Source organism: Loxodonta africana, chromosome X, assembly GCF_030014295.1.
Source record: "Loxodonta africana isolate mLoxAfr1 chromosome X, mLoxAfr1.hap2, whole genome shotgun sequence".
Taxonomy (NCBI): Eukaryota; Metazoa; Chordata; class Mammalia; order Proboscidea; family Elephantidae; genus Loxodonta; species Loxodonta africana.
This window is the reverse complement of record NC_087369.1, coordinates 68,538,750-68,566,177: the sequence shown is the minus strand read 5'-3', so window position 1 is coordinate 68,566,177 and position 27,428 is coordinate 68,538,750. Positions and strand designations below refer to the sequence as shown.

The following is a 27,428-nucleotide window of genomic DNA, read 5'->3' as shown; positions in this document are numbered from 1 at the left end:
TGTTTTGATTTTATTGCTTTCTTCTTTTTTGATGTGTGCATCTATTGCTATAAATTGGCCTCTGAGCACTGCCTTTGCTGTGTCCTAAAGGTCTGGGTGTGATGTGTTTTCATTCTCATTTGAGTCTAGAAATTTTTTTATTCCATCTTTGATTTTTTTCTATTACCCAGTGGTTTTTAAGCAGGGTGTTAAACTCAGTTTCCATGTGGTTGATTTTTTCCCTTGATCTTCCTGTTGTTAATTTCTACTTTTATGGTGTTGTGATCAGAGAAGAGACTTTCTATTATCTCAATGTTTTGGATTTTGCTGAGGGTTGCTTCGTGGCCTAAAATGTGGTCTATTCTGGAGAACTTTCCCTGTGGGTTGGAAAAGATATGTACTTTGCAGCTTTGAGTGGAGGGTTCTATATACGTCTTTGAGTCAAGTTGGCTGATTGTGGTCTTTAGATCTTCTGTATCTTTGTTGAATTTCTTTCTAGATTTTCTGTCCTTTACCGAGAGTGGTGTGTTGAAGCCTCCTACTATTATTGTAGAACTGTCAATTTCTCCTTCCAGTGCTGTTAGAGTTTGTTTTATGTATTTGGAAGCCCTGTCATTGAGTGCATAGATATTTATCATGGTTATGTCTTCATGATGGATTATCCTTTTAATCATTATATAATACCCTTCTTTGTCTTTTATGGTGGATTTTGTTCTAAAATCTATTTCATCTGAAATTAGTACTGCCATGCCTGCTCTTTTTTGATTGCAGTTTGCTTGATATATTTCTTTCCATCCTTTGATTATAAATAAATTTATGTCTTTGTTTCTAAGGTGTGTCTCCTATAGACAGCATAATGATGGTCCTGTATTTTTAATCCATTGTGTCACTTTTTGTCTCTTTATGGGTGTATTTAGGCCATTTACATTCAGTGTAATTATTGATAGCTGTGAGTTTATTGCTGTCATTTTGTAGTTTTGTGTGTGTGTGTGTGTGTGTGTGTGTGTGGTACTGATGTCTTCTTTGTTCTTCTTACTCTCCTGGGCTGAATTCCTTTTGTTGGTGGATTTTTTTTTCATTTCTTTTGCTTTTGTAGATTTCGTGTTTACTGAGACTTTATGTTTTTCTTCTTTATCTTGATGAATAGGTTTGTTAACTTTCTGTTTACCTTCAAATTTGCTCTTATGTTCCATAGTTTGAAATATTCTTTTATTATTTGGTAGTGCCTTGACTTTCTCTCCATTTGAATGTTCTATACCTACACCATTTATTCCTTCTTTTATTGTTCCAACATTGTCATTTACAGATTAACCTCTCTGGGTTCCTATTGTAAATCTTTTAGTTTTGGTTTATCCTTGAGAGTTACCCAGGTTGATATCTGGCTGATGCAGCCTCGTGTCCTAGATTCAGGCTGTCACCTGATGTTGTTGGTTCTCTAACTGAAGGACTTCTTTTAATAATTTTTGTAAATTTGTTTTAGTTTTTACATATTCCCTTAATTTCTTTTTGTCTGGAAAGCTCCTAATTTCTCCATTATATTTGAGTGAGAGCTTTGCAGGATATATTATTCTTGGTTGGCAGTTTTTTTCTTTCAAGGTTTTATGTATGTCATTCCATTGCCTTTTGGCCTGCATGGTTTTTGCCAAGTAATCAGTGCTGAGTCTTATTTTTTCCCTTCTGTATGTTACTCTTGACTTTGCTCGAGCTGCTCTCAGGATTCTTTCTGTGTCTTTGTTTCTAGTGAGTGTGATTATGCTATGCCTTTTTTTTTTTTTTTTGGTGATTATATTTTGGGGTCTTTCCTACGTGGGGTTTGTTGAGCTTCTTAGATAGTTAGCTTTTCATTTTTCGTATTAGGGAAGTTTTCTGTCAGCAACTTTTCAATGATATTCTTTGTGTTTTCCATTTTCTCCCCCTGTTCTGGAATTCTGATCACTACCAAATTTTTGCTTTTGATTGTATCTGTCATGGATTGAATTATGTCCCCCCCACAGAATGTGTGTATCAATTTGGCTATGTCATGATTCCCAGTATTGTGTGATTTTTCTGTATGTTGTAAATCCTGTCTATATGATGTTAATGAGGGAGGATGGGCTGCAGTTGTCTTAGTGAGGCAGGATTCAGTCTACAAGACTGGACTGTGTCTTGAGGCAATCTCTTGAGATATGGAAGACAGAAGGGAGCAGAGAGAAAGGAGGACATCATTCCACCAAGAAAACAGTGCCAGGAGCAAAGCACCTTCCTCGGACCAGGGTCCCTCCTCAGAGAGGCCCCTAGTCTGGGGGGAAGATTGATGAGAAGGTCGACACAGAAAGAAACCCTTCCCATGGAGCTAAAGCCCTGAATGTGGACTTTTAACCTTCTTTATTATGAGAACATGAACTTCTTTTTATTAAAGTCATCCACTTGTGGTATCTCTGTTATAGCAGCACTAGATGACTAAGACAGTATCCCACTTTATTCTCAGGGTTTCTTCATTTTTCTTCATTCTTTTCTCTGATTTTTCCTCAAAGTGGTATCGAAGGATTTGTCTTCAATTGTTTCAAACCTGCTCCTCAAACCTTCTATGACACTGTCCATTTCTGAAATTTTATTGTTTATCTTTTGGATTTCTAATTACTGTTTTTGTATGATACCTAGTTGTGAATTTATTTTGACATTTTGTTCCTGTTTTATATTTCTGAATTATTACATTGTTTTGTCTGTTTTTTCCATGATTTTGTCTATATTCTCCATGAGTTTGTCTGTTTTTTCCTCATTTTGCCTGCTTTTTCCTTCAAGTGAATATTAGAGATTTGAATTCCCTATCAAGTATTCCCAGTGTCTTTTCTTCTACTGGACGGTCATCTGATGTTTTATTTTGGATGCCTACTGGAACCACCCTGTCCTGTTTTGATATTGTCTGCTATCTTTAGGACATTCAGTACTTCTTTGTTTATTGATTGTAAATTTGTTTGTTTCATCCTGATTTTTTTGTTTGTTTGTGTTTTGGTTATGTCTGAGCAGATGGGCTGGGCTTTCTTTGTTGTTTGCTTTTCTGTGAGCATAGTACTTCTCACTACCTTGTCCAGATGGTGGAGCCATTTGCTCTGCTATATGCAGCAGGACAGGTCCAATGGATGGAGAGAGGCTGAGATTGGTAGTTTGTGGCATGTACTGTGTCCAACAGGGCAGGGCCAGGAATTTGCAGGACAGGTTTTGGTAGACCGTGACTGTGCTGTTTGGGGGTGTGATATTCAGTGCACAGTGAAGATAGGCAGGAAGTAAGTTGTGAAGTGTGGAGCAAAGTGGTTATGGGACAGAAAAGAAGGAGGACAGAAACAGGAGCCAAGAAAAAAGAGAAAAGGAAAAAATGCTGAGGAAGCCTGCCATTGGAGTGGCACAGACCTAGGGAAGCTGTGTGCCAGTGGCTTTCTAGCCAAGTGGTGAGGTACAGTCCATCAAGAAGGTACAGATATGGCACATGTAACTAGGTGGGCATGAGAAAGGAAACAAAGGAAGTGAGAGAGAGATAAGAAACTAGATTTAAAAAAAGAGAGAGAGAGAAAAGCACATGCAGCCAGGTGGTCAGGAAAAAGGAATGAGAGGAATTTAGGAAGAGACAAGAAAGTGAGAAAAAAATTAAAAAGATGCCAGGTGGTATGGAGTAAGGAAAAGAAGGGATATAAAGAGAGACAAGAAACCAAGAAAAAAAAAGAAGAAGAAAATGCCCCGAAGGAGCCCACCAGAAGCCAGTCCCAGCCCAGTGACACTGCACAACCTTTCAAGAAGGAGCAGAGATGCCACATGGCGCCAGGTGTTCAGGTGAAGTGTAAGAAAGGAAGATAGAGGCAAGAAACCAAGAAGAGAAAAAATAAAGCCCTGAGGGAGCCCATTGGTGTGGTGGTGTGGACCAGGGAAGTGGCTTCCCAGCTGAGTGGCATTGCACAGCCCATCTAGAAGGAGCAAAGATGGCACATGGCACTAGGTGTTTAGGAGAAAAGGGCAGATGGATGGTAGAGAGAGAGAGAAGAAACAAAGAAAAGAAAAAAAATCCCCAAGGGAGCCCACTGGCTTGGCATTGCAGACTGGAGAAGTGGCTCCCAAGCTGGGGGCACTGCACAGCCCATCTAAAAGGAGCAGAAATGGCACATGGCACCAGGTATTCGGGAGACAAGGAAAAGAAGGAAGGTAGAGGGAGATGAGAAACCAAGAAATGAAGAAAAACAAAAAGAAAAAAAATGCCCCCAGGGAGCCCACTGATATGGTGGCCCAGACCAGAGAAGTGGCTTCCCAGCCAAGTGGCACTTCATAGCCTATCAAGAAGGAGCAGAGATGGCACACGGAGCCAGATGTTCAAGAGAATGGAAAGAAAGGAGGTGAGAGAGAAAGAAGCCAAAAGAAGCAGAAAAAAAGCAACAACAGAAGCAAAAAACAGCACTGAAGGAGCTGGCTCGTGTGGATGGGGTGAATCCAAGCAGCAAGGAGCCAGCATCTCCCCGACCAAGCGACCTAAGCCCACCAGAAAGTGGCAAAGGCTGAGCAGTGGGAAGAAGGGTGGAGGATGAGAAAGCGTGTATCACTGGTTACCGGGTGCTCTGTCTCCTGATGGGAGCTCCGTGAAGCTGTCTTTCCATGCTCCCTGTCCAGCATTCTTGGTGTCTGAGGAGTCGAAGATGGCGAATTCTCTGTTCTCTGTCAGTTTCTTATTCCATTCTGTGCTTTGTTGAGTTCTTTATCCCTTCATTTGACATTTAGGGTTCCAGGACTGATGTTTGTCTCTATTTAGTTTTTCGAGTCTTTCCTGTGGAAGGACAGTGCAGTGCTTCTGTCTATAGAGCCATGTTGACTCCGGATCCAAAGGTGTATTTTTAATGAAGTCCAATTTATCTTTTTTTTTCTTTATGGTTGGACCTTTTGGCATCATGAATAAGAAATGTCTGGATATCCCAAGGTCACAAAGGTTTCTTCCATATTTTCTTCAAGAAGTACCATAGTCTTAGATTTTACAGTTTTTTATATGGTCCATTCTGAATTTATTTTGTATGTAGTGCACAGTGTGTGTCAAAAGTTGATCAAAGCTCTTTTTCTTTTCTCTCTTTTTTTTTTTCATGTGGGTCTCCAATTGTTCCAGCACCATTTGTTGAAAAGATCACTCCACTGAATTGCCTTTGCACTGTTGTCTAAAGAGAGTTCTGCAAATTAATATGGATTTACTTCTGGACACTCCTCTGTTCCATCCATCTGTTTGTCTGTCTCAATGCCAAGACCACACTATCTTGATTACTGAGCTTTATACTAATTCTTAGAAATCAAACAAGATTAGTCACCTAAGTTTTCTCTTCTTTTTCAAAGTTTTCTTACCTATTCTAGGTGCTTTGTATTTCCCATATGAATTTTAGGATAAGGTTTTCAATTTCCACAAAAATATATGAAGGGATTTTGATTGAGAATGCTTTGAATATGTAGATCAAATTGGGGAGGATTTACAAGTTAAAAATAATTAAGTCTTCTAACCATTAAAAAGATTTCTCTCTCCAAATGTGTTAGGTGTTCCTTAAATTCTCTCATTGAAGTTTTGTAGTTTTCACTCTTTCACATCCAACGTCAGATTTATTCCTAAGTTTTTCATATTTTCATGACATTGTATAAATCACTGATTTTTAATTTCAGTTGTTGACCGCTGCTAGTGCATACAAATACAACTTATTTTTGCATATTGTTCTTTTAATACAAAAAAATTATAAATTCAATTATTATATCTAGTATATTTTTATAGACTCCATAGACAATTGCATTCTTTGGTAGTAAAGACAGTTTTAGTTATTCTTTTCCAATCTTGGAGCCTTTTAATTATTTCTCTTGTCAGATTTCACAGAATACAAGCTTCAGTATAATACTGAAAAGAAGTAGCAAGCACTAGCAATCTTGTCTTTTCTCTAATCTTAGGGAGTAAGTAATTCAGTCTTTCTCCATTAAGTATGACGCTATCTTCTGGTTTCTGGAAGACATTCTGTTTTAGGTTGAGGAAGTTCCATTATATTCCTAGTTTGCTAACATTTTTTTTTTTAATCAGGAGTTGGTTTTTGTCAAATAATTTAGAGGAATCTGTTGAGATTATCATATGGCTTTTCTTTTTCAGGTTCTTAATATACTGACTGCCATTGATAGGTTTGTGAATGTTAAATCAATCATGCATTCCTGGCATAGACCTCATTTGATCATGATGTGTTGTCTTGTTTTATTAATCATGAGTTTTGATTTGCCAAATTTACTTAGAATTATTGCCTCTATGACAATGTGAGATATATTTTTTTAATTATTATTGTGCTTTAACTGAAAGTTTACAAATCAAGTCAGTCTCTCATACAAAAATTTATATACACCTTGCTATATACTCCTAGTTGCTCTCCCTCTAATAAGACAGCACGCACCTTCCCTCCACTCTCTATTTTCCTGTCCGTTCGGCCAGTTTCTGACACCTTCTGCCCTCTCATCTCCTCTCCAGACAGGAACTGCTCGCGTAGTCTCATGTGTCTACTTGATCCAAGAAGCTCGCTCTTCACCAGTATCATTTTCTATCCCATAGTCCTGTCCAATCCCTGTCTGAAGACTTGGCTTTGGGAATGGTCCCTGTCTTGGGCTAACAGAAGACCTGGAGACAATGACCTCCAGGGTCCTTCTAGTCTCAGTCAGACCATTAAGTCTGCTCTTTTTATGAGAATTTGGTGTCTGCATCCCACTGCTCTCCTACTCCCTAAGGGGTTTTCTGTTGTGTCCCCTGTCAGGGCAGTCATAAGTTGTAGCCAGGCACCATCTAGTTCTTCTGGTCTCAGGATGATGTGGTCTCTGGTTTATGTGGTTCTTTCTGTCTCTTGGGCTCATAATCACCTTGTGTCCTTGGTGCTCTTCATTCTCCTTTGATCCAGGTGAGTTGAGACCAATTGATGCATCTTAGATGGCTGCTTGCTAGCGTTTAAGACCCAGACGCCACTCTCTAAAGTGGGATGCAGAATGCTTTCTTAATAGATTTTATTATGCCAATTGACTTAGATGTATCCTGAAACCATGGTCCCCAAAACCCCGCCCCTGCTATGTTGGCCTTCGAAGCATTCAGTTTATTCAGGAAACTTCTTTGATCTTGCTTTAGTCCGGTTGTGCTGACCTCTCCTGTATTGTGTGTTGTCTTTCCAATCACCTAAAGTAATTCTTATCTACTATCTAATTAGTGAATACTGCTCTCCCACCCTCCCTCCCTCCCTCTTGTAACCATCAGAGAATATTTTCTTCTGTTTAAACTATTTCTAGAGTTCTTATAACAGTGGTCTTATACAACATTTGTCCTTTTGCACCTGACTAATGTCACTCAGCATAATGCTTTCCAGATTCCTCCATGTTATGAAATACGTTTCACAGATTCATCACTGTTCTTTATAGATGAACAGTATTCCATTGTGTGAATATACCATAATTTATTTGTCCACTAAAATAGTTCTTATCTAATATCTAATAAGTGAAAAGCCCTCTTCCTCCCTCCCCACTCTCGTAACCATCAAAGAATGTTTTCTTCTCCATTTAAACTATTTTTTGAGTTCCTGTAATAGTGGTCTCATACATTATTTGTCCCTCTGCAACTGACTAATTTCACTCAGCATAATACCTTCCAGATTCCTACGTTATGAAACGTTTCACGGATTCATCATTGTTCTTTAATGATGCATAGTATTCCATTGTGTGAATACACCACAATTTATTTATCCATTCATCTGTTAATGGGTACCTTGGTTGCTTCCACTTTTTCCTATTGTAAAGAGTGCTGCAGTGAACATGGGTGGGCAAATATCTGTTTGTGTAAAGGCTCTTATATCTATAGGATATATTCCAAGGAGTGGGATTGCTGGGTCTTATGGTAGTTCTATTTTTAGCTTTTTAAGGAAGCTCCAAATGGATTTCCAAAGTGGTTGTACCATTTTACATTCCCATCGGCAGTGTATAAGTGTTCCAGTCTCTCCACAACCAGCTTTGTTAGTGTGAGATGGAATCTCATTGTAGTTTTGATTTGCATTTTGAGTCGGAATCTACTCGATGACATTGGGTTTTTTTTTTGTTGGTTTTTAATGGCTATAGATCATGAGCATTTCCTCATGTATCTGTTAGTTACCTGAATGTCTTCTTTAGTGAAGTGCCTGTTCAAATACTTTGCCCATTTTTTAATTGGGTTACCTGTCTTTTTGCAGTTGACTTTTTGCAGTATCATGTACATTTTAGAGATCAGAGGCTGATCAGAAATGTCATAGCTAAAAACTTTTTCCCAGTCTCTAGGTAGTCTTTTTACTCTTTTGGTGAAGTCTTTGGATGAGCATAGGTGTTTGATTTTTAGGAGCTCCCAGTTATCTAGTTTCTCTCCTGCATTGTTAGTAATGATTTATATACTGTTTATGCCATGTATTAGGGCTCCTAGCCTTGTCCCTAATTTTTCTTCCATGATCTTTATTGTTTTAGATTTTATATTTAGGTCTTTGATCCATTTTGAATTAGTTTTTGTGCATGGAGTGAGGTATGGGTCTTGTTTCATTTTCTTGCAGATGGATATCCCATTATGCCAGCACCATTTGTTAAACAGACTATCTTTTCCCCATTTAACTGACGTTGGGCCATTGTCAAATATCAGCTGCTCATATGTGGATGGATTTATGTTTGGATTCTCAATTCCGTTCCATTGGTCTGTGTATCTGTTGTTGTAGCAGTACCAGGCTGTTTTGACTACTGTGGTGGTATAATAGGTTCTAAAATCAGGTAGAGTAAGGCCTCCCACTTTGTTCTTTTTCAATAATGCATTACTTATCCAGGGCCTCTTTCTCTTCCATATGATGTTGCTGATTTGTTTCTCCAACTCATTAAGAAATGTCGTTGGAATTTGTATCAGAATTGCATTGTATCTATAGATAGGTTTTGGTAGAATAGACAGTTATATAATGTTATGTCTTCCTATCCATGAGCAAGGTCTGTTTTTTCACTTATGTAGGCCTCTTTTGGTTTCTTGGAGTAGCGTCTTGTAGTTTCCATTGTATAGGTCTTTTACGTCTCTGGTAAGATTTATTCCTAAGTATTTTATTTTCTTGGGGGATTCTGTAAATAGTATTGATTTGGTGATTTCCTCTTCAATGTTCTTTTTGTTGGTGTAGGGGAATCCAAATGATTTTTGTGTGCTTATCTTGTATCCTGATATTTGGCTAAACTCTATTAGTTTCAGTAGTTTTCCTGAGAATTCTTTAGGGTTTTCTGTGTATAAGATCATGTCATCTGCAAATAGAGATACTTTTACTTTTTCCTTACCAATTTGAATACCCTTTTTTTCTTTATCTAGCCTAATTGCTCTGGCTAGCACCTCCAGCACAATGTTGAATAAGAGTGGTGATAAAGGGCATCCTTGTCTGGTTCCTGATCTCAAGGGGAATGCTTTCAGACTCTCTCCATTTAGGATGATGTTGGCTGTTGGCTTTGTATAAATGCCCTTTATTATGTTGAAGAATTTTCCTTCTATTCCTATTTTGCTGAGAGTTTTTCTCATGAATGGGTGTCAAACTTTTTCAAATGCCTTTTCTGCATCAATTGATCAGATCATGTGACTCTTGTTCTTTGTTTTATTTATATGTTGGATTACATTAATTGTTTTTCTAATGTTGAACCATCTCTGCATACCTGGTATGAATCCCACTTGGTCATGGTGAACTATTTTTTTTTATTTTTATTGAGCTTCAAGTGAAAGTTTACAAATCAAGTCAGTCTGTCACGTATAAGCTTATATACACCTTACTCCATACTCCCACTTGCTCTCCCCCTAATGAGTCAGCCCTTCCAGTCTCTCCTTTCGTGACAATTTTGCCAGCTTCCAACCCTCTCTACCCTCCCATCCCCCCTCCAGACAGGAGATGCCAACACCGTCTCAAGTGTCCACCTGATACAAATAGCTCACTCTTCATCAGCATCTCTCTCCTACCCATTGTCCAGTCCCTTCCATGTCTGATGAGTTGTCTTGGGGTATGGTTCCTGTCCTGTGCCAACAGAAAGTTTGGGGACCATGACCGCTGGGATTCCTCTAGTCTCAGTCAGAACATTAAGTATGGTCTTTTTGTGAGAATTTGGGGTCTGCATCCCACTGATCTCCTGCTCCCTCAGGGGTTCTCTGTTGTGCTCCCTGTCAGGGCATGGTCAACTATTTTTTGGTATGTTTTTGAATTCTATTGACTAGAGTGTTGTTGAGGATTTTTACATCTAAGTTCATGAGCAATATAGGTCTATAATTTTCTTCCTTTTTTTTGTGGTGTCTTTACCTGGTTTTGGTATCAGGGATATGCTGGCTTCATAGAATGAGTCTGGGAGTATTCCGTCCTTTTCCATGGTCTGAAATACCTTTAATAGTAGTGGTTTTAGCTCTTCTCTGAAAGTTTTGTAGAACTCTGCAGTGAAGCTGTCCAGGCCATGGCTTTTGTTTTGTAGGGAATTTTTTAATTACCTTTTCAATCTCTTCTTTTGTTGCAGGTTTATTTAGTTGTTGTAGCTTTGTTTGTGTTAGTTTAGGTGGGTAGTGTTTCTAGAAATTCATCCAATTCTTCTAGGTTTTCAAATTTTTTAGAGTACAATTTATCATAGTAATCTGATATGATTCTTTAAATTTCAGTTGGTTCTGTTATAATATCCCCCATCTCATTTCTTATTCAGGTTATTTGCTTCTTCTCCTGTGTTTCTTTTGTTAATTAGTTCAAACATTTATCAATTTTGTTATTTTTTTCCAAGAACCATATTTTGGTCTTGTAGACTCTTTCAATTGTTTTTCTGTTCTCTTGATTTCCTTTAATTCTGCTCTAATTTTTATTATTTGCTTTCTTCTGGTGCCTGAGGGTTTCTTTTGTTGCTCTCTTTCTGTTTGTTCAAGGTGTAGGGATAATTCTTTGATTTTAGCTCTTTCTTCTTTTTGTATGTGTGCATTTATTGATATAAATTGACCTCTGAAGGCTGTTTTTTGCTGTGTCCCAAAGGTTCTGATGGGAAATGTTTTCATTCTCTTTGAATTCTATGAATTTCTTTATTCCGTCCTTGATGTTTTGTATAACCCAGTCATTTTTGATCAGCGTATTGTTCAGTTTCCAAGTATTTGATTTCCTTTCCCTGCTTTTTCTGTTATTGATTCTTACTTTTATGGCCTTGTGGTCAGAGAAGATGCTTTGTAATATTTCGATGTTTTGGATGCTTCTAAGGCTTGCTTTAAGACCTAATATTTGGTCTATTCTAGGGAATGTTCCATGCGTATTGGAAAAGAAAGTATACTTGGCTGCTGTTGGGTGGAGTGTTCTGTATATATCTATGAAGTCGAGTTGGTTGACTATGGCGATTAAGTCTCCGGTGTCTTTATTGAGCTTCTTTCTGGATGTTCTGTCCTTCGTCGAAAGCTTTGTCTTGAAGTCTCCTACTATAATTGTGTCGCTGTCTATCTTACTTTTCAATGCTATTAGAGTTTGTTTTATGTGTCTTGAAGCCCTGTCATTGGGTGCATAAAAATTTAATATGGTTATATCCTCCTGGTATATTGTCCCTTTAATCATTATATAGTGTCCTTCCTTATCCCTTGTGATGGATTTAACTTTCAAGCCTATTTTGCCAGAAATTAATATTGCCACTCTTGCTCTTTTTTGATTGTTTGATTGACATATTTTTTTCCATCCTTCAAGTTTTAGTTTGTTTGTGTTTCTAAGACTAAGGTGTGTCTCTTGTAAGCAGCATATTGATGGATCCTCTTTTTTTATCCATTCTTCCACTCTCTGTCTCTTTATTGGTGCATTAGGCCATTTACATTCAGCGTAATTATGGATAGGTATGAGTTTATTGGTGTCATTTTGATGTCTTTTTTGTGTGTTGTTGCCTGTTTCTTTTTCCCACTTAATTTTTTTGTGCTGAGTGGATTATCTTTATACATTGTCATTTCCTCTTATTCATTGTAGTTGATTTTTTCCCCCTGAGTCTCTATTTTTTTCTTGTATTTATTTTGATGAGTAGGAGTTTTAGTCTCCTTTGTGGTTACCTTAATATTTACCGCTATTTTTCTAAGTTTAATCCTAACTTTTATTTCTATCACCTTTTCTTCCTCACCATATGAAAGATCTATGACCACATTTCTTAGTCCCTCTTTATTGTTTTAATGTTGTCTTCTTTTACATAATGACACTGCTGTATCACTGTTTTGAGCCTTTTTTATTTTGATTTATTTTTGTGATTTCCCTGTCTGTGCTGACATCTGATTGTTCTGTCCAGTGTTGTAGTCTTGGTTTGATACCTGATATTATTGGTTTTCTAACCAGTGAACTCCTTTCAGTATTTCTTGTAGTTTTGGTTTGGTTTTTACAAATTTCCTAAACTTCTGTTTGTCTAGAAATGTCCTAATTTCACCTTCATACTTCAGAGGCAGTTGTGCTGGATATATGGTACTTGGCTGGTCATTTTTTTCCTTCAAGGCTTTATAGAAGTTATCTCATTGCCTTCTTGCCTGCATGGTTTCTGTTGAGTAGTCTGAGCTTATTCTTATTGACTCTCCTTTGCAGGTGACTTTTCATTTATCCCTAGCTGCTCTTAAAATTCTCTCTTTATCTTCGGTTTTGGAAAGTTTGGTTATAAAATGTCTTGGTGACTTTCTTTTAAGACCTACCTTGTGTGGAATTTGATGAGCATCTTGGATGGATATCTTCTCATCTTACACGATATCAGGGAAGTTTTCTGCCAACAAATTTTCAACAATTCTCTCTGTATTTTCCATTATCCCTCCCTGTTCTGGCACTCCAGTCACTCGTAGGTTATTTCTCTTTATAGAGTCCAGCATGATTCTTACGGTTTCTTCATTTTTTTAATTCTTTTTTCTGATTTTTCTTCGAATATATTGGCGCCAAATGCTTTATCTTCATTCTCACCAATTCTGCCTCCCACTTGTTCAATTCTGTGCCTCTGACTTTCTATTGAGTTGTCTAATTCTGTAAATTTAATGTTAATCTGAATTTCTGATTGCTATCTCTATGTGGATTCTTGCAGCTTATTAAATTTTTTGTTATGTTCTTTAGTATCCTTTTTAATTTCCTCAATTGCTTTATCTATGTGTTCCTTTGGATTGTTCTACATTTTGCCTGATCTCCTTCCTGGTCTCGTTCCTGATGTCTTGAAGAGTTCTGCATATTAATCTTTCATATTCTGCACCCGGTAATTCCAGGAGGGCACCTTCATCCAGAACATCCTTTAATTCTTTGTTTTGAGAGTTTTTTGGAGTGATCATGGTCTGCTTCTTTATGTGATTTCATATTGACTGTTGTCTCTGAGCCATTTATAAGTTATTGTATTAGTTTATTTTATGTTTGCTTACTGTATCCTATCTCCTTGCTTTGTTTTGTTTTGATATGTCAGAATTCATTGCTTGAGTGAGCTAGCTTGATTATTTTCCCCTTTCAAGCTCTAACGTCCTTTCACCTGATGGCTAGAGCTGTTTTCAGGTATATGAGCCTAGGAATCCATTCACTTTTCTTGTATGGATTCAGCTGAAGTGTCCAGGTAGTTGGTCATCAAGTGTGTGGTACAGGCTCTGTCCTACAGTGTTAGAGGGGCAGGGGTGATTGGTGTAGGTACAGTTATCTGGTTTCAGCAGGAGATCATGCTCTGATCAAGGCAGGGACCTGCCAACTGTCCCCCGAGTGTCTGTGAGGAAACCGTGACCCTGTCCTTAGAGAGCACTGGTGGGTAAGTTCTGCAGGTGGACCTTGGGCATCCAATGCTCTTGGTTTTAAAGACTGGGAGGTACCACTTATCCTTGGACCCCTGTTGCACGAGGCTGGGTTACCTGAGTGGAGCTTCCAGTCCTTAGGTCCTTGATGTGGGTAGATGACAGCCCTGTTTAATAGGAAAAACAGTGTCAAACATCAAACACCCACCTCTCCACCACACAGCTTAAACAGCCGCAGTCTGCCAGCAAGGGCCCATTCTCCTGAAATAGGCTCACACATGTCCATTCAGAGGGGAAAGGTATTCAAAGTCCATTGACTGTTTATACCTGGACAGGAGCTGCTTCTATCCTGAGCTCCCCAGGTTAGTGGAGCTGGCAGATTATCTTTTCCCCCAATCATGAATTTAATCCTTCTCCATGGGTGGGAGAATGGTTCAAGGCACTAGCAGGGACTATCTCTGGCCCAGGGAAATTGATAGCCACTGAAGCCAGCTCAGGGGCTGGGGGCATGGTAAAATATGCACAAGTACTTAGCTTTTGCCGAGAGTGCGATTCTTCTCTGCATCCAGATGTGTGGGTAAGCTGTAAGGCTGGCTGTTTCTCCCTGAGGAAACTGTAGCCGAATGCTACCACCAGCCCACTGCAGTCTGAGGGTTCCCAGCTATTCAGGTCTGGCAATTCCTCTCTGCTTTTGAGCCTTCTCTCCCTCCCCCTGCCACTCAGTTCGTGTTCTAACTTTGCCTTTGATGTTCAGGGCTTCTAGCTTGTCACAAAAGTAATCATTTCACTTTTTTTTTTCAGGTCTTTGGTGTAAGAGGGTTCACTGGAAGAGTCTGACTACTCTGCCATCTTGGCCCTACCTCTGTGAGGTATTTTTTATAGTTTTCTTATAATACGTTTGTCTTTTTTTTTTTTTTTGTATCAGGTTAATGCTTCCCTCAAAGAAGAAATTGGGAAATAAGCTCTCTTCTCTGGAAAAGTTTGTTTAGAATTGGTATTCTTTCTTCATTAAATATTTGGTAAGTTTTATAGTGAAAAGAGCTGGGCCTAGAGTTTCCTTTGAGGAAATATTTTTAAGTATAATTCCAATATCTCTGCTAGATACAGTACTATTACCAAATCAAAATCTAAACCCATTGCCGTCAAGTCAAATTCGACTCATAGTGACCCCATAGGACAGGGTAGAACTGCCCCACAGGGTTTCCAGTGAGTGCCTGTTGGGTTTGAACTGCCAACTTTTTCGTTAGCAGCCACAGCTCTTAACTACTGTGCCACAGAACCCCACGTTGTTATTAAGGTTGTTTTTTTTGTTTGTTTGTTTTTTATTGGACTTCTGTAGATTGTGTCTTTGTTTCACCAGTTATTGAATTTATTGCCATAAAGTGGTTTATAATGTTCCGTTATTATTCCTTTCATATTTGTAGAATATGTAGTGATGTCACTGCTGATATTGGCATTTTGTGTTTTCTGTCCTTTTGTCCTGATCAATCGCACTAAAGGTTTGTCAAATTTATTGATATTCTCTAAGAACTACTTTTTTCTGTTTTTATTTATTCGTTTTCCACTTTTATTTTTATTAATCCCTTTTTTCTACTTTTGGTTAATTGACAATTCTTTTTTCTAGTTTCTTAAACAGAAAGTGAAGTCATTGATTTGTGACCTTTTTCCCCTAATACAGGCATTTAGTTCTATAAATATGCCCCTAAGTTCTGCTTTAGTGGCATGCCACAGGTTTTGATATATTTGCATTGCCATTTTCATTCAGTTCAAAATACATTCTAGTTTCTTTTTTGAATCAAGAGTTATTTAGTCGTTTATTATTTATCATGCAAATATTTGGGAGATAATCCAAATATTGTCTCTATAATTAATTTTTCCTGAACCAAACAATCATACAGTCAGCCATGCAGGGAGTGAAAAATTGAAGAAGAATGACATTGCATTCATAGTCAAAGAGAACATTTCAAGATCTAGCCTGAAGTACAACACTATCAGTGGTAGGATAATATCCGTAAGCCTACAAGGAAGACCAGTTAATACAACTATTATGCAAATTTACACACCAACCACTAATGACAAAGATGAAGAAATTGAAGATTTTTACCAACATCTGCATTCTGAAATTGACCAAACACGAAATCAAGATGCGCTGATAATTACTGGTGATAGGAATGTGAAAGTTGGAAACAAAGAAGAATTGGTAATTGGAAAATATGGTCTTGGTGATAGAAACAAAGCCAGAGATAGCATGATGCAATTTTGCTACCACTTATTCATTGCAAATATCTTTCTCAACAACATAAATGATGACTATACACGTGGACCTCACCAGCTGGAATACACAGGAATCAAATCGACTACATTCATGGAAAGAAACTATGGAGAAGCTGAATATCATCAGACAGAACAAGGCCAGAGGATGACTGAGGAAGAGACCATCAATTGCTCTTATGCAAGATCAAGCTGAATAAAATGAAAACAAGTTCACAAGAGCCAAAGTACAACCTTTAGTACATCCCACTTGAGTTTAGAGATCGTCTCAAGAATCAATATGACACATCGGACACTAATGAGAAAAAACCAGATGAGTTGTGAAATGACATCAAGGGCATTACACATGAAGAAAACAAAAGGTCATTAAACAGACAGGAAAAAATGGAAAGACCAAAATGGATTTCAGAAGATACTCAAACTTGCTCTTGAATGTTGCCATGGATTGGATTGTGTCCCCCCAAAATATCTGTCAACTTGGCTGGGCCATGATTCCCAGAACTGTGTGGTAGTCCATCTGACATGATTTCCCTATGTGTTGTAAATCCTATCTCTATGATGTTGAAGAGATGGAATTAGTGGCAGTTATATTAATGAGGCAGGACTCAATCTACAAGATTAGGTTGTATCTTCAGCCAATCTCTTTAGATATATAAAAGAGAGAAGCCAGCAGAGAGACATAGGAAACTCGTACCACCAAGAGAGTAGTGCCAGGAGAAGAGTGTGTCCTTTGAACCCAGGGTCCCTGCTCTGAGAAGCTTCTAGTCCAGGGGAAGATTGATGACAATAACCTTCTTCCAGAGCTGACAGAGAGAGAGAAAGCCTTCCATAGGAGCTGACACCCTGAATTTGGACTTCTAGGCTAGGAGAAAATAAACTCCTGCTTGTTGAAGCTATCCATTTGTGGTATTTCTGTTATAACAGCACTGGATAATTAAGGCAAATATAGAGTAGCTAAAGCTAATAAATGTCAACTAATTCTTTTTGGTATAATGGCTGTGTATTCCTTCCATCTTCTTTTGATGCTTTCTGTGTCGTTTAACATTTTTCCCCATAGAACCCTTCACTATTGCAACTTGAGGCTTGAATTTTTTTCTTCAGTTCTTTCAACTTGAGAAATGCCAAGCATGTTCTTCCCTTTTGGTTTTCTATCTCCAACTCTTTGCACATGTCATTATAATATTTTACTTTGTCTTCTCAAGCCGCCCTTTGACATCTTCTGTTCAGTTCTTTTACTTCTTCATTTCTTCCTTTTGCCTTAGCTGCTTGACCTTTGTGAGCAAGTTTCGGAGTTTTCTCTGACATCCATCTTGGTCTTTTCTTTCTTTCTTGTCTTTTCAATGATCTCTTACTTTCTTCATGTGTGATGTCCTTGATGTCATTCCACAGCTCGTCTGGTCTTTGGTTGCTAGTGTTCAACGCGCCAAATCTATTCTTGAGATGGTTTCTAAATTCAGATGGGATACACTCAAGGTCTTATTTTGGCTCTCATGGACTTGCTCTGATTTTCTTCAGTTTCAGCTTGAACTTGCATATGAGCAATTGATGTTGCATTCCACAGTCAGTCCCTGGCCTTGTTCTGACTGATGATATTCAAGTTTTCCATCATCTCTTTCCACAGATGTAGTCAATTTGATTTCTGTGTGTTCCTTCTGGTGAGGTCCATGTGCATGTTGGTGAAAGAAGGTATTTGCAATGAAGAAGTCATTGGTCTTGCAAAATTCTGTCATTCAATCTCCAGCATCGTTTCTATCACCAAGGCCATATTTTCCAACTACCCATCCTTCTTTTTTGTTTCAAACTTTTGCATTTCAATCACCAGTAATTATCAATGCATCCTGCTTGCACGTTTGATCAACTTCAGACTGCAACAGCTGATAAAAATCTTCAATTTCTTCATTTTTGGCCTTAGGGGTTCATGTGTAAATTTGAATAATAGTCGTATTAACTGGTCTTCCTTGTAGGCGTATGGATATTACCCTATCGCTGACAGCATTGTACGTCAAGATAGATCTTGAAATGTTCTTTCAGACGATGAATGCAACACCATTCCTCTGGTACTGAAGAAAGAGGTCCAAGCTGCACTGAAGGCACTGGTGAAAAACAAAGCTCCAGGAATTGATGGAATATCAGTTGAGATGTTTCAACAAATGGGTGCCAAGAAATATGGAAGGCAGCTTCCTAGCCAACTGACTGGAAGAGATCCATATTTATGCCGATTCCCAAGAAAAGTGATCCAGCCAAAATTATAGAACAATATCATTAACATTACACTCAAGCAAAATTTTGCTGAAGATCATTCAAAAACAGCTGCAGCAGTACATAGGCAGAGAACTGCCAGAAATTCAGGCCGGTTTCAGAAGAAGACATGGAACCAAGGATATCATTGCTGATGTCGGATGGATCCTGGCTGAAAGCAGAAAATACCAGAAGCATATTTATCTGTGTTTTATTGACTATGCAAAGGCATTTGACTGGGTGGATCATAACAAATTATGGATAACATTGAGAAGAATGGGAATTGCAGGCCACTTAATTATGCTCATGAGGAACCTTTACATAGATCAAGAGGCGGTTGTTCTGACAGAACAAGGGGATACTGAGTGGTTTAAAGTCAGGAAAGGTATGTGCCAGGGTTGTATCCTTTCACCATACCTAGTCAATCTGTATGTTGAGCAAATAATCCGAGAAGGTGGACTATATGAACAAGAACTGGGCATCAGGATTAGAGGAAGGCTCATTAAGAACCTGCGTTATTCAGATGGCACAGCCTTGATTGCAGAAAGTGAAAAGGACTTGAAGCACTTACTAATGAAGATCAAGGACCACAGCCTTCAGATTGATTGCAGCTCAACATAAAGAAAACAAAAATCCTCACAAATGGACCAATGAGCAACATCATGATAAACGGAGAAAAGATTAAAGTTGTCAAGGATTTCATTTTACTTGGATCCACAAAAAAAAGCCATGGAAGCAGCAGTCAAGAAATCAAACGACGCATTGCATTGAGCAAATCTGCTGCAAAGGACCTCTTTAAAGTGTTGAAAAGTAAAGATGTCACCTTGAAGACTAAGGTGCGCCTTACATAAGCCATTGTATTTTTAATCATATCATATGCATGAGAAAGCTTTACAATGAGTAGGGAGGACTGAAGAATTGACACCTTTGAATTGTGGTGTGGAGAAGAATATTGAATATGCCAAGGAATGTCAAAAGAACGAACAATTTTTTCTTGGAAGAAATACAACCAGAATGCTCCTTAGAAGCAATGATAGAGAGACTGCTTCTTACATACTTTGAACATGTTGTCGGAAGGGATAAGTCCCTGGAGAGGGTCATCATGCTTGGCAATGAACAGAGTCAGCCAAAAAGAGGAAGACCCGCAAGGAGGTGAATTGACACAGTGGCTGCAACAATGAGCTCAAGCATAACAGTGATTTTGAGAATGGTGCAGGACCTGGCAGTGTTTCATTCTGTTGTACATAGGGTCGCTATGAGTAGGAGCTGACTCGGTGGCACGTAACAACAACAACAACAAAGCTAATAAAAGAAATGATGAAGGAAAAGAGCTGAGCAGAAGATTTCAAAGGATGATTAGAGAAGACAAAGTAAAGTATTATAATGAAATGTGCAAATACCTGGAGTTATAAAACCAAAAGGGAGAACAAGCTCTGTAAGTCTCAAGCTGAAAACACTGAAGAAAAATTCAAACCTCGAGTTGAAGTGTTGAAGCATTCTATGGGGGAAATATTGGACCACGCAGGAAGAATCAAAGAAAGATGGAAGGAATACACAGTCACTGTACCAAGAAGAATTGGTCGATGTTCAACCATTTCAGGAGGTAGTATATGATCAAGAACTGAAGGTATTGAAGGAAGAAGCCCAAGCAGTATGGAAGGTATTGACAAAACACTATGCTCCAGGATTGAGGGACTATCAAATGAGATGTTTCAAGAAATGGAAGCAATGCTGGAGATGCTCACTTGTCTATGCCAAGAAATTTGGAAGACAGCTACCTGGCCAACCAACTGGAAGAGATCCATATTTATGCCCATCCCAAAGAAAGGTGATGCAACAGAAAGTGGAAATTATTGAACAACGTCATTAATATAACACGCAAGTAAAATTTTGCTGAAGATAATTCAAATGAGGTTGCAGCAGTGCTTCAACAGTGAACAGGCAGAAATGCAAGCCAGTTTCAGAAGAGGAAGTCGAACGAGGAATATCATTGCTAATGTTAGATGGATATTAGCTGAAATCAGAGAAAACCAGAAAGACGTTTACCTATGTTTTATTGACTATGCAACGTGGCTCATAACAAATTATGGATAACATTGCAAAGAATGGGAATTCCAGAACACTTAATTATGCTCATGAGGAACCTGTGCATAGATCAAAAGGCAGTCATTCAAACAGAACAAAAGGGGCTACTGCATGGTTTAAAATTGGAAAGGTGTGTGTCAGGTGCGTATTCTTCAACCATACTTTTTCAATGTGTATGCTGAGCAGATAATTCAAGGAGCTGGACTATATGAAGAACACAGCATCAGAGTTGGAGTAAGACTAATTAACAACCTGCAGTATGCAGATGATACAACCTTGCTTATTGAAAGTGAAGAGGACTTGAAGCACTTACTAATGAAGACCAAAGACCACAACTTTCAGTATGGATTACACCTCAACATTAAAAAAAAAAAAAATCCTCGCAACATCATAAACTGAGAACATATTGAAGTTGTCAAGGATTTCATTTTATTTGAATCCACAATCAACGTCCATGGAAGCAGCTGTCAAGAAATCAGGCAATGTATTGCTTTGGGCAGATCTTCTACAAAAGATCTTTTTAAACTGTTAAAAAGCAAGAAGTCACTTTGAAGACTAAGGTGCACCCGACCAAGCCACGATATTTTCAGTTGCCTTATGTGCATTCACCAGCTGGATAATGGATAAGCAAGATGGAAGAATAATTGATGTCTTTGAATTATGGCGTTGGCGAAGAATATTGAATATACTAGGGTCTGCCAGAGGAACAAATATGTCTTGGATAAAATACAGCCAGAATGCTCCTTAGAAGTGAGGATAGCAAGACTCACATACTTTGGACATGTTATCAGGAGGAACCAGTCCCTGGTGAAGGATGTTATACTTGGTAAAGTAAAGGGTCAGCGAAAAAGAGGAAGACCTTCAATGGGATGCATTGACACAGTGGCTGCAACAAAGGGCTCAAATATAGCAAAGATCGTGAGGATGGCGCAGGACTGGGCAGTGTTTCGTTCTGTTTTACATAGGTTCACTATGAGTCAGAACTGATTGGAGAACACCTAACAATCTAACAACAATGAGACAATGAAAGTCGCACCTTGGTGGCACAGTGGTTAAAGTGCTCGGCTATTAACTGAAAAGTCGGCAGTTCAAACCCTCCAGCTGCTCCTTGGGAGAAAGATGTGGCAATCTACTTCTGTAAAGATTTATAGCCTTGGAACCCTATGGGGTAGTTCTACTCTGTCCTATATGGTCACAGTGAGTTGAAATTGGCTCGATAGCAGGGGATTTCATTTGGTTTTTTAGTCAGTGAAATATGAGTGGATATGCCATTGGTAGTGAATAGTATCAAGCAAACACAAATTTTGGAAGAATAACAGAAAATTTTAGATTGTTTTTCAAAGTAATAACTGGGAATCGCAGTGACATTGTTGATTAATGCACCAGTATCCTTTTCAATCCTCCTTCATTGTGTAGCACCCATGCCATTTTGATGTGATTGACCCTATATCCAACTTTAGGGATGGTCCTTGATTGGCATAAGCCAATTCGCCAAATGGATCCACTTTGTTAATGTGAAAAGAGTACATAAACCAAACCTACAATAATTAAAAATAGCATTTTATTTGACCACATTAAGAGGGCAAGCAAATTACCTAAGATGGTCCAATCAGAATAAAGCAAAATAATTATGATCAAAAGTTGCTGGAGTGAGGCCCTCACTGTATACGAATAAGGAATCACAAACATCCCAAAGAGACTGACATCCATAAGTTTCAGGAAGAAATTGACATCAGCAAAAAAAGAAAAGACAGAACAAACCAAGGTTTTTGGTGACATCACTGAGTGCCCAGATTAAGTCTAACATGACATGTGTTAGATTTTTCAAATGCATTAACCAATAAATTCTTTTCATTTTGCACCAGTTTGAGTTTGCTTTACTGTTACATGTACCTGAAAATATCCTACCTAATAGCATATCTTAATAATATTCATTGTTTTCAGAATTACAGGATATTGTGCTAAGTACTATAAATAACAAAAAAAGATATAAACAAGATGCAAATGGATGCCACATTATAGGGAGCTAATCCCTGGGCGGCACAAACAGGGGATTCAAACCCATCCAGAGGTGCCTTAGAAGAAAGGCCTGGTGATCTGCTTCTGAAAGGTCATGGCCATGATAACCCTATGGGGCACAGTTTTATTCACCACACATGGGGTGTCATGAATTGGAATTGACTCGATGACAATTGGTTTTTTTTTTTTTTTGAGAAACTGCATAAGGGTTTAGAGAACTTGCTACAACTTTCAAGAATTACTGTCTAAAACCTATACATAAACCATAGCTTCTTCTCCAAAATTATGTCTCCAAATCTGAAAGAAGGCTACACATCTCTTTGGAGAAAATCCTAATATGTGTATCCTTGAGAGTGTATGTATATACCAAGATATGAGTCTGTATTTATGGGATTGGATGAAGGTGTGCATGTGGGATTATGTGTCTGTGAATATGAATATCAGTAGATATATATGGGAAGGAATGCGTGTGTATATGTACGTGTGTGTACATACAAGTATTTCTTTTGAATATAGTAGATTTATGCCTCCATATAAGAAGTCCTGGTTGCTCCAAAAGGAGCTAACCAAAAGGTTGGTGGTTTCAACCCACCAGCTGCTCCACAGGAGAAATATGTGGCAGTCTGACAGGCTGCTTCCATAGAGATCACATCCTTGGAAAAAATAAAGGGCAGTTCTAGGGGTCATCCCTGAAGAAGCAGGGGAATGAAAGGGCTGATTATACGTGCCACTGCTCTGGAATTTGAAAAGCAGAGGTGGAGCTCCTGAGCAGTGTCTTGCAGGAAGGCAAGGCTTTGCTACAAATAGGAAACTGAAAACCTAGTCCTATACAGAAAAGGGATGAGACTGCAGCCACTGCAGCAGCAGATGTGGCAAAGGGGCCATCAGATCCAACAGGGAAGATGAGGACACACAAGCCAAGCACTGATGACACCATAGCCATTCTCTTCACCTGCCTCTCTGCCTTCCTTGCCCAGGGACCCTCCGCTCCCAGCTTCTTCAAGCATCCACCTCTTGGCTTGTGGACCCTCCTTCACCACAGGCTCACAGCACTGGCGGCAGCTAGGTGTCTGATATGGGCACCTGAGGCTCAAGATCCCTGGCAGTGGGATCCAGGCAGGGCAAGGCCATTGGTGGTAACCAAGGTGGAGGAAGGAAAAGGGGGGAGATGGACTCTAGGCAGGGGGAGATATGGGATGAGGGTGGGTGCCCAGTGGGGTGGAGGAGTGCGTTGAGCAATAGGGAAACTGAAGACCCATCACCCAGTGGAAAGGAACCATTTTGGATCAGGTACATATAAATCCTTCTCTTTATCTGGTGAAATATGATGGAATTGACTGTGTCTATGGACTGGAACTTCATAGAGATGAAAGAGTTTTGTCTCTTAAAATTCTCTCTGACAGGGTGGCATCATCTCAAGTCAGTGACGCTAACCTTGCAAACACAATAATTGGCAAAGCAGTGGAACATATGTTTGAGGGCGAGCATGGTTCTAAGGATGAATGGAGGGGGATGGTTTTAGCCCAAGCACCTATCATGAAAGCCTGGTTTTATATTACCTATGAGAAAGATCCTGTCTTGTACATGTACCAGCTTTTAGACGATTATAAAGAAGGTGATCTCCGTATCATGCCAGAGTCCAATGAGTCTCCTCCAGCAGAGAGGGAGCCAGGGGGAGCTGTAGATGGCCTGATAGGTAAACATGTGGAATATACCAAAGAAGATGGCTCCAAACGAATTGGCATGGTCATCCACCAAGTGGAAGCCAAACCCTCTGTGTATTTCATCAAGTTTGATGATGATTTCCACATCTATGTCTATGATTTGGTGAAAAAGTCCTAACTGTTATGGTAACTTTTGCCACATTTGTGTGCTCTGTAGACATGCAAAACATGTTCCTTTTTGGTGTATTGAAAGCTTAAGGGTCCTTGTGAACCCTACATCTTAGCTAGAACAACTGTTGTTTTGTTTTCAAAAATACAAATGTATGTGGACATGACATGCCTTGTGTAAGGAATGTGTGTTCTTGAAAAGGTTGAGTGTGTTTTGTGGAGCAGCAGGAAAGGAAGGAACAGCTGTACATTCCGGCTGTGAATAAAGTTAAGCTGGTATCATAATCAGTCATCTAAAAATGGAATAGGACTCAGGTGGCCTGGCCTAGAGAGGCGGAGGGGAAGGAATTAGAGATGGGCTGTGAGGGAGAGAGAGGAGGATATAATCGCTTAGGAAGAGATGGGGAGATGCCAGAAATGGAGAGGCTCCCTGGAGAAAAGGGAAAACTAGTGAGGGGGAGATATCCAGCTGAGAAGGTGGTGGAGAATGACAGGGAGAGAGTGAGATCTTAGAGTTTAGAGGAAAACAGACAATAGACTGAGTAGAGAGGGTCACAAAGAAGTATGGAAGGGGTCCAGAGCAAGGGGGTGAGAGATCAAGCTGGCAGGAGTCTGGGGGAGATAATAAAGGATGCACAAAGAGAGGATCTGTGCATGCATGGGAAGCCAGAGTGGAAGAAACACTGAAGAAGAAATGTTAGGAAGAAAGACTAACAGAGGGAGTGAGAACACAGGAAAAGGGGTGTGGGGAGTGGGGGTGCAGGATGTACGGGAAAGGCCTGGAAGAAGCTGGAATTCTGGCAGCACCCACATTGCCCTTCCTGGCTCTGTGAAAAAAGAAAGGGACAATTGTCAAAGAAGCCAGCTCAACTGGAGGTTCCCTAGGAGGGTATTTGACTGGATGACTCAGGCCAGTTAAGCGGGAACCAAATTCATACCAGAAGGCTTTTCTTATTTCAGGGAGTCCATGGCACACCCTCTTGCTGCATGTTGCCTCCAGCTGAGCAGAACCTCAGCCCTCAGCTAAACACACTAACCGTGGTAGCCCATAACTGCTGGGCTATGGGGCACCTCCTCACTTTTCCTGGACCACCCTGGTGCAGGAAATATTTGGCCTGAAAGTCTTGGTTCATTTTCCCTTCACTGGATAAGCAATACTTGTGGGGAATGGAACTGTGGGAGATGTGCCACCTTGCATTTGGAAAGTATTTTAGTCAGAAAAACCTGAATCCAAGTATAGCATTTCCCTCACTGTTCTTCCTCTTGGACATTCCTTGCCTCCCTAGAGAGGAGAAACTTCAGAGGCTTGAGCTCGATGTCTCTCCCAGGCATGGGGAGTACTCTGAGAGTGCATCCTTCTCTCAGCAGCTGCCTGAATCCACAGGTGGTGCCACCTAGTGCTCCAACAGTGGGAAGCTCCTGCCTCCAGAAGCACCATGTTGGCCAGATCCCCCACAAAGCCAGGGACTGCCGACCCCTTCGAAAGTACCTCCTAGCCAGTCTTGCCTAACACAAGCTCATCAGGAACTGTGATGGAAGTTTACACAGCTCACTTCTGCTACATGAGGTAGATTGAGCTGGGAGTTGTGACTGTGACTAACTCCCTCTGGTATGTTGTGCCACATACAGGGATGGTGGTTGGTGATGAGAAGAGTTGGCAACCCCAATAAAGTCATTCAGAAATAAGGTGTCCCAATTCATGGGTCTGCATTCTTCTCTTTCTCTCCTCCTTATTCTCGTGCAGTCATTCTCCTGAAGTACCTTCCCAAGACCTTTCTCTGGGTTCCCCAACCCTCACTAAACTATACCACTGTCCCCTAAGAAAGAGTGCTAGCGAGTCTCCACTGCCCAGGCTTCCCTACCTCCATGCATACTGGAGGGAGGCAGGGAGCTTCCAGGAACTGAAAGATGGTGATAATTCCAGTTCATTCTCTCTGTCCAACATGATTTGAATCTGATTGCTTCAAGATTTACTCGAGACAAGCCCACCTCGTCATAGTAGGATTAATTTTCTCTCATATATCACACGATTTATTCCATCAAACACCATGAGACCACCATAAGCCAATTTCAATCAGCTATCATATTTTGTTTGACCTCGTGATTTTTATTTTTCTCTGTTTAAATTAACTACTTTGGACATTTGGAGGATTTCATATTTCAAAAACCCATATATCTGTCTTCTCCTAAAAAAAAAAATCAAGGATTAGTGCCTACATTCCAACAAGGACACAAGCAGCTGGGTCTGAGAAAGGGCTGAGCCCATTTTGGACTCAAAGTGCCCTCTCCAGTTGGCCACACTCCCAGCTGGCATGCTTCACTCTAACAAAATACCCAGTTACCTCCTGGAGGCATTTGCATCTGTAACTCTTTGGTTAGACCCAGAGAAAATTACCCCGTCCCCGTTTTTTCTTACTTGGTCTCCATTCACTTTTTAATTTACTGGTTTTAGCTTCATCCCACAAATTCTTATTTTGGGTGGGCTCTCTGCCAGGCACTCTTCTAGGCACAGGTACTGATGATATGGTAAGAAAGAAAAGAAGCCAAAAGAAAAAAAATTCTCACCCATGGAGTTTCATTTAGTTTGACAGACAGTAAGCAAGATAAACAAGCAAAACATGAAGTATTTTCATAGTGATAAGAGCTGAGAAGGAAAAAAACAAAGCACAGCATGGGAAAATGAAACATTAAGGAAGTGGCTGCTATTAGACAGGGTAGCCAAGAAAGGTCTCACTGAGAACACATGGATTTTGAGTAAACATCTGAAGGCAAGGAGAGAACTAGTCATGGGGCTGCATGTGGGGTAAGCATTCCACATAGAAGGAACAGCTAGTGCTAAGGCCCCAAGACAGGAGTGGGTCTGGTACAGTCAAGGAACACTGAGAATGCCAGCATGGCTGGAATTGAGGGATCAAGGTAGAAAATAGCAGGAGAAGAGTTTGGAGAGGTAATGGGGATGAAAAAAAAGGGGGGGGGGGATGAGGGAGAGGTAAATAGCTTAGAGTCTTGTAGTTCCTAGAATGGAATCTTGCTTTTACACGGAATGAGATAGGGAGCCATCTGTGCATTTTCAGCAAAGGAGTGCTATGATTTGTCTTATATTTTAACAAGTTCTCTCTGGCAACCCTGGAAAATAGCCCATAGGGGTGCAAGGGTGGAGGCAGGGAGAACAATTAGGAGGCTGTTCCAATATTCCAGATCATAGATAATGGTAGTTTCTGACTGTCAGTGGACATGAGAGAATCGTTCGAATTCTGGCTATATTTTTA

At 39.7% G+C, this 27,428-nt stretch overlaps 1 protein-coding gene across 1 annotated transcript in view; it reads left to right on the top strand.

Annotated features, from left to right (window-relative positions):
• LOC100663464 (spindlin-2-like) overlaps positions 1-25,267 on the top strand; it is a 35,952-nt gene extending 10,685 nt beyond the window's left edge. The window contains exon 2 of the mRNA XM_064278440.1: positions 23,581-25,267. Within this exon, the coding sequence (XP_064134510.1) occupies positions 23,581-24,169 (589 nt within the window). The 3' untranslated portion in view covers positions 24,170-25,267. The remainder of the gene's footprint in view (positions 1-23,580) is intronic.
• Positions 25,268-27,428: the final 2,161 nt, after the last annotated feature.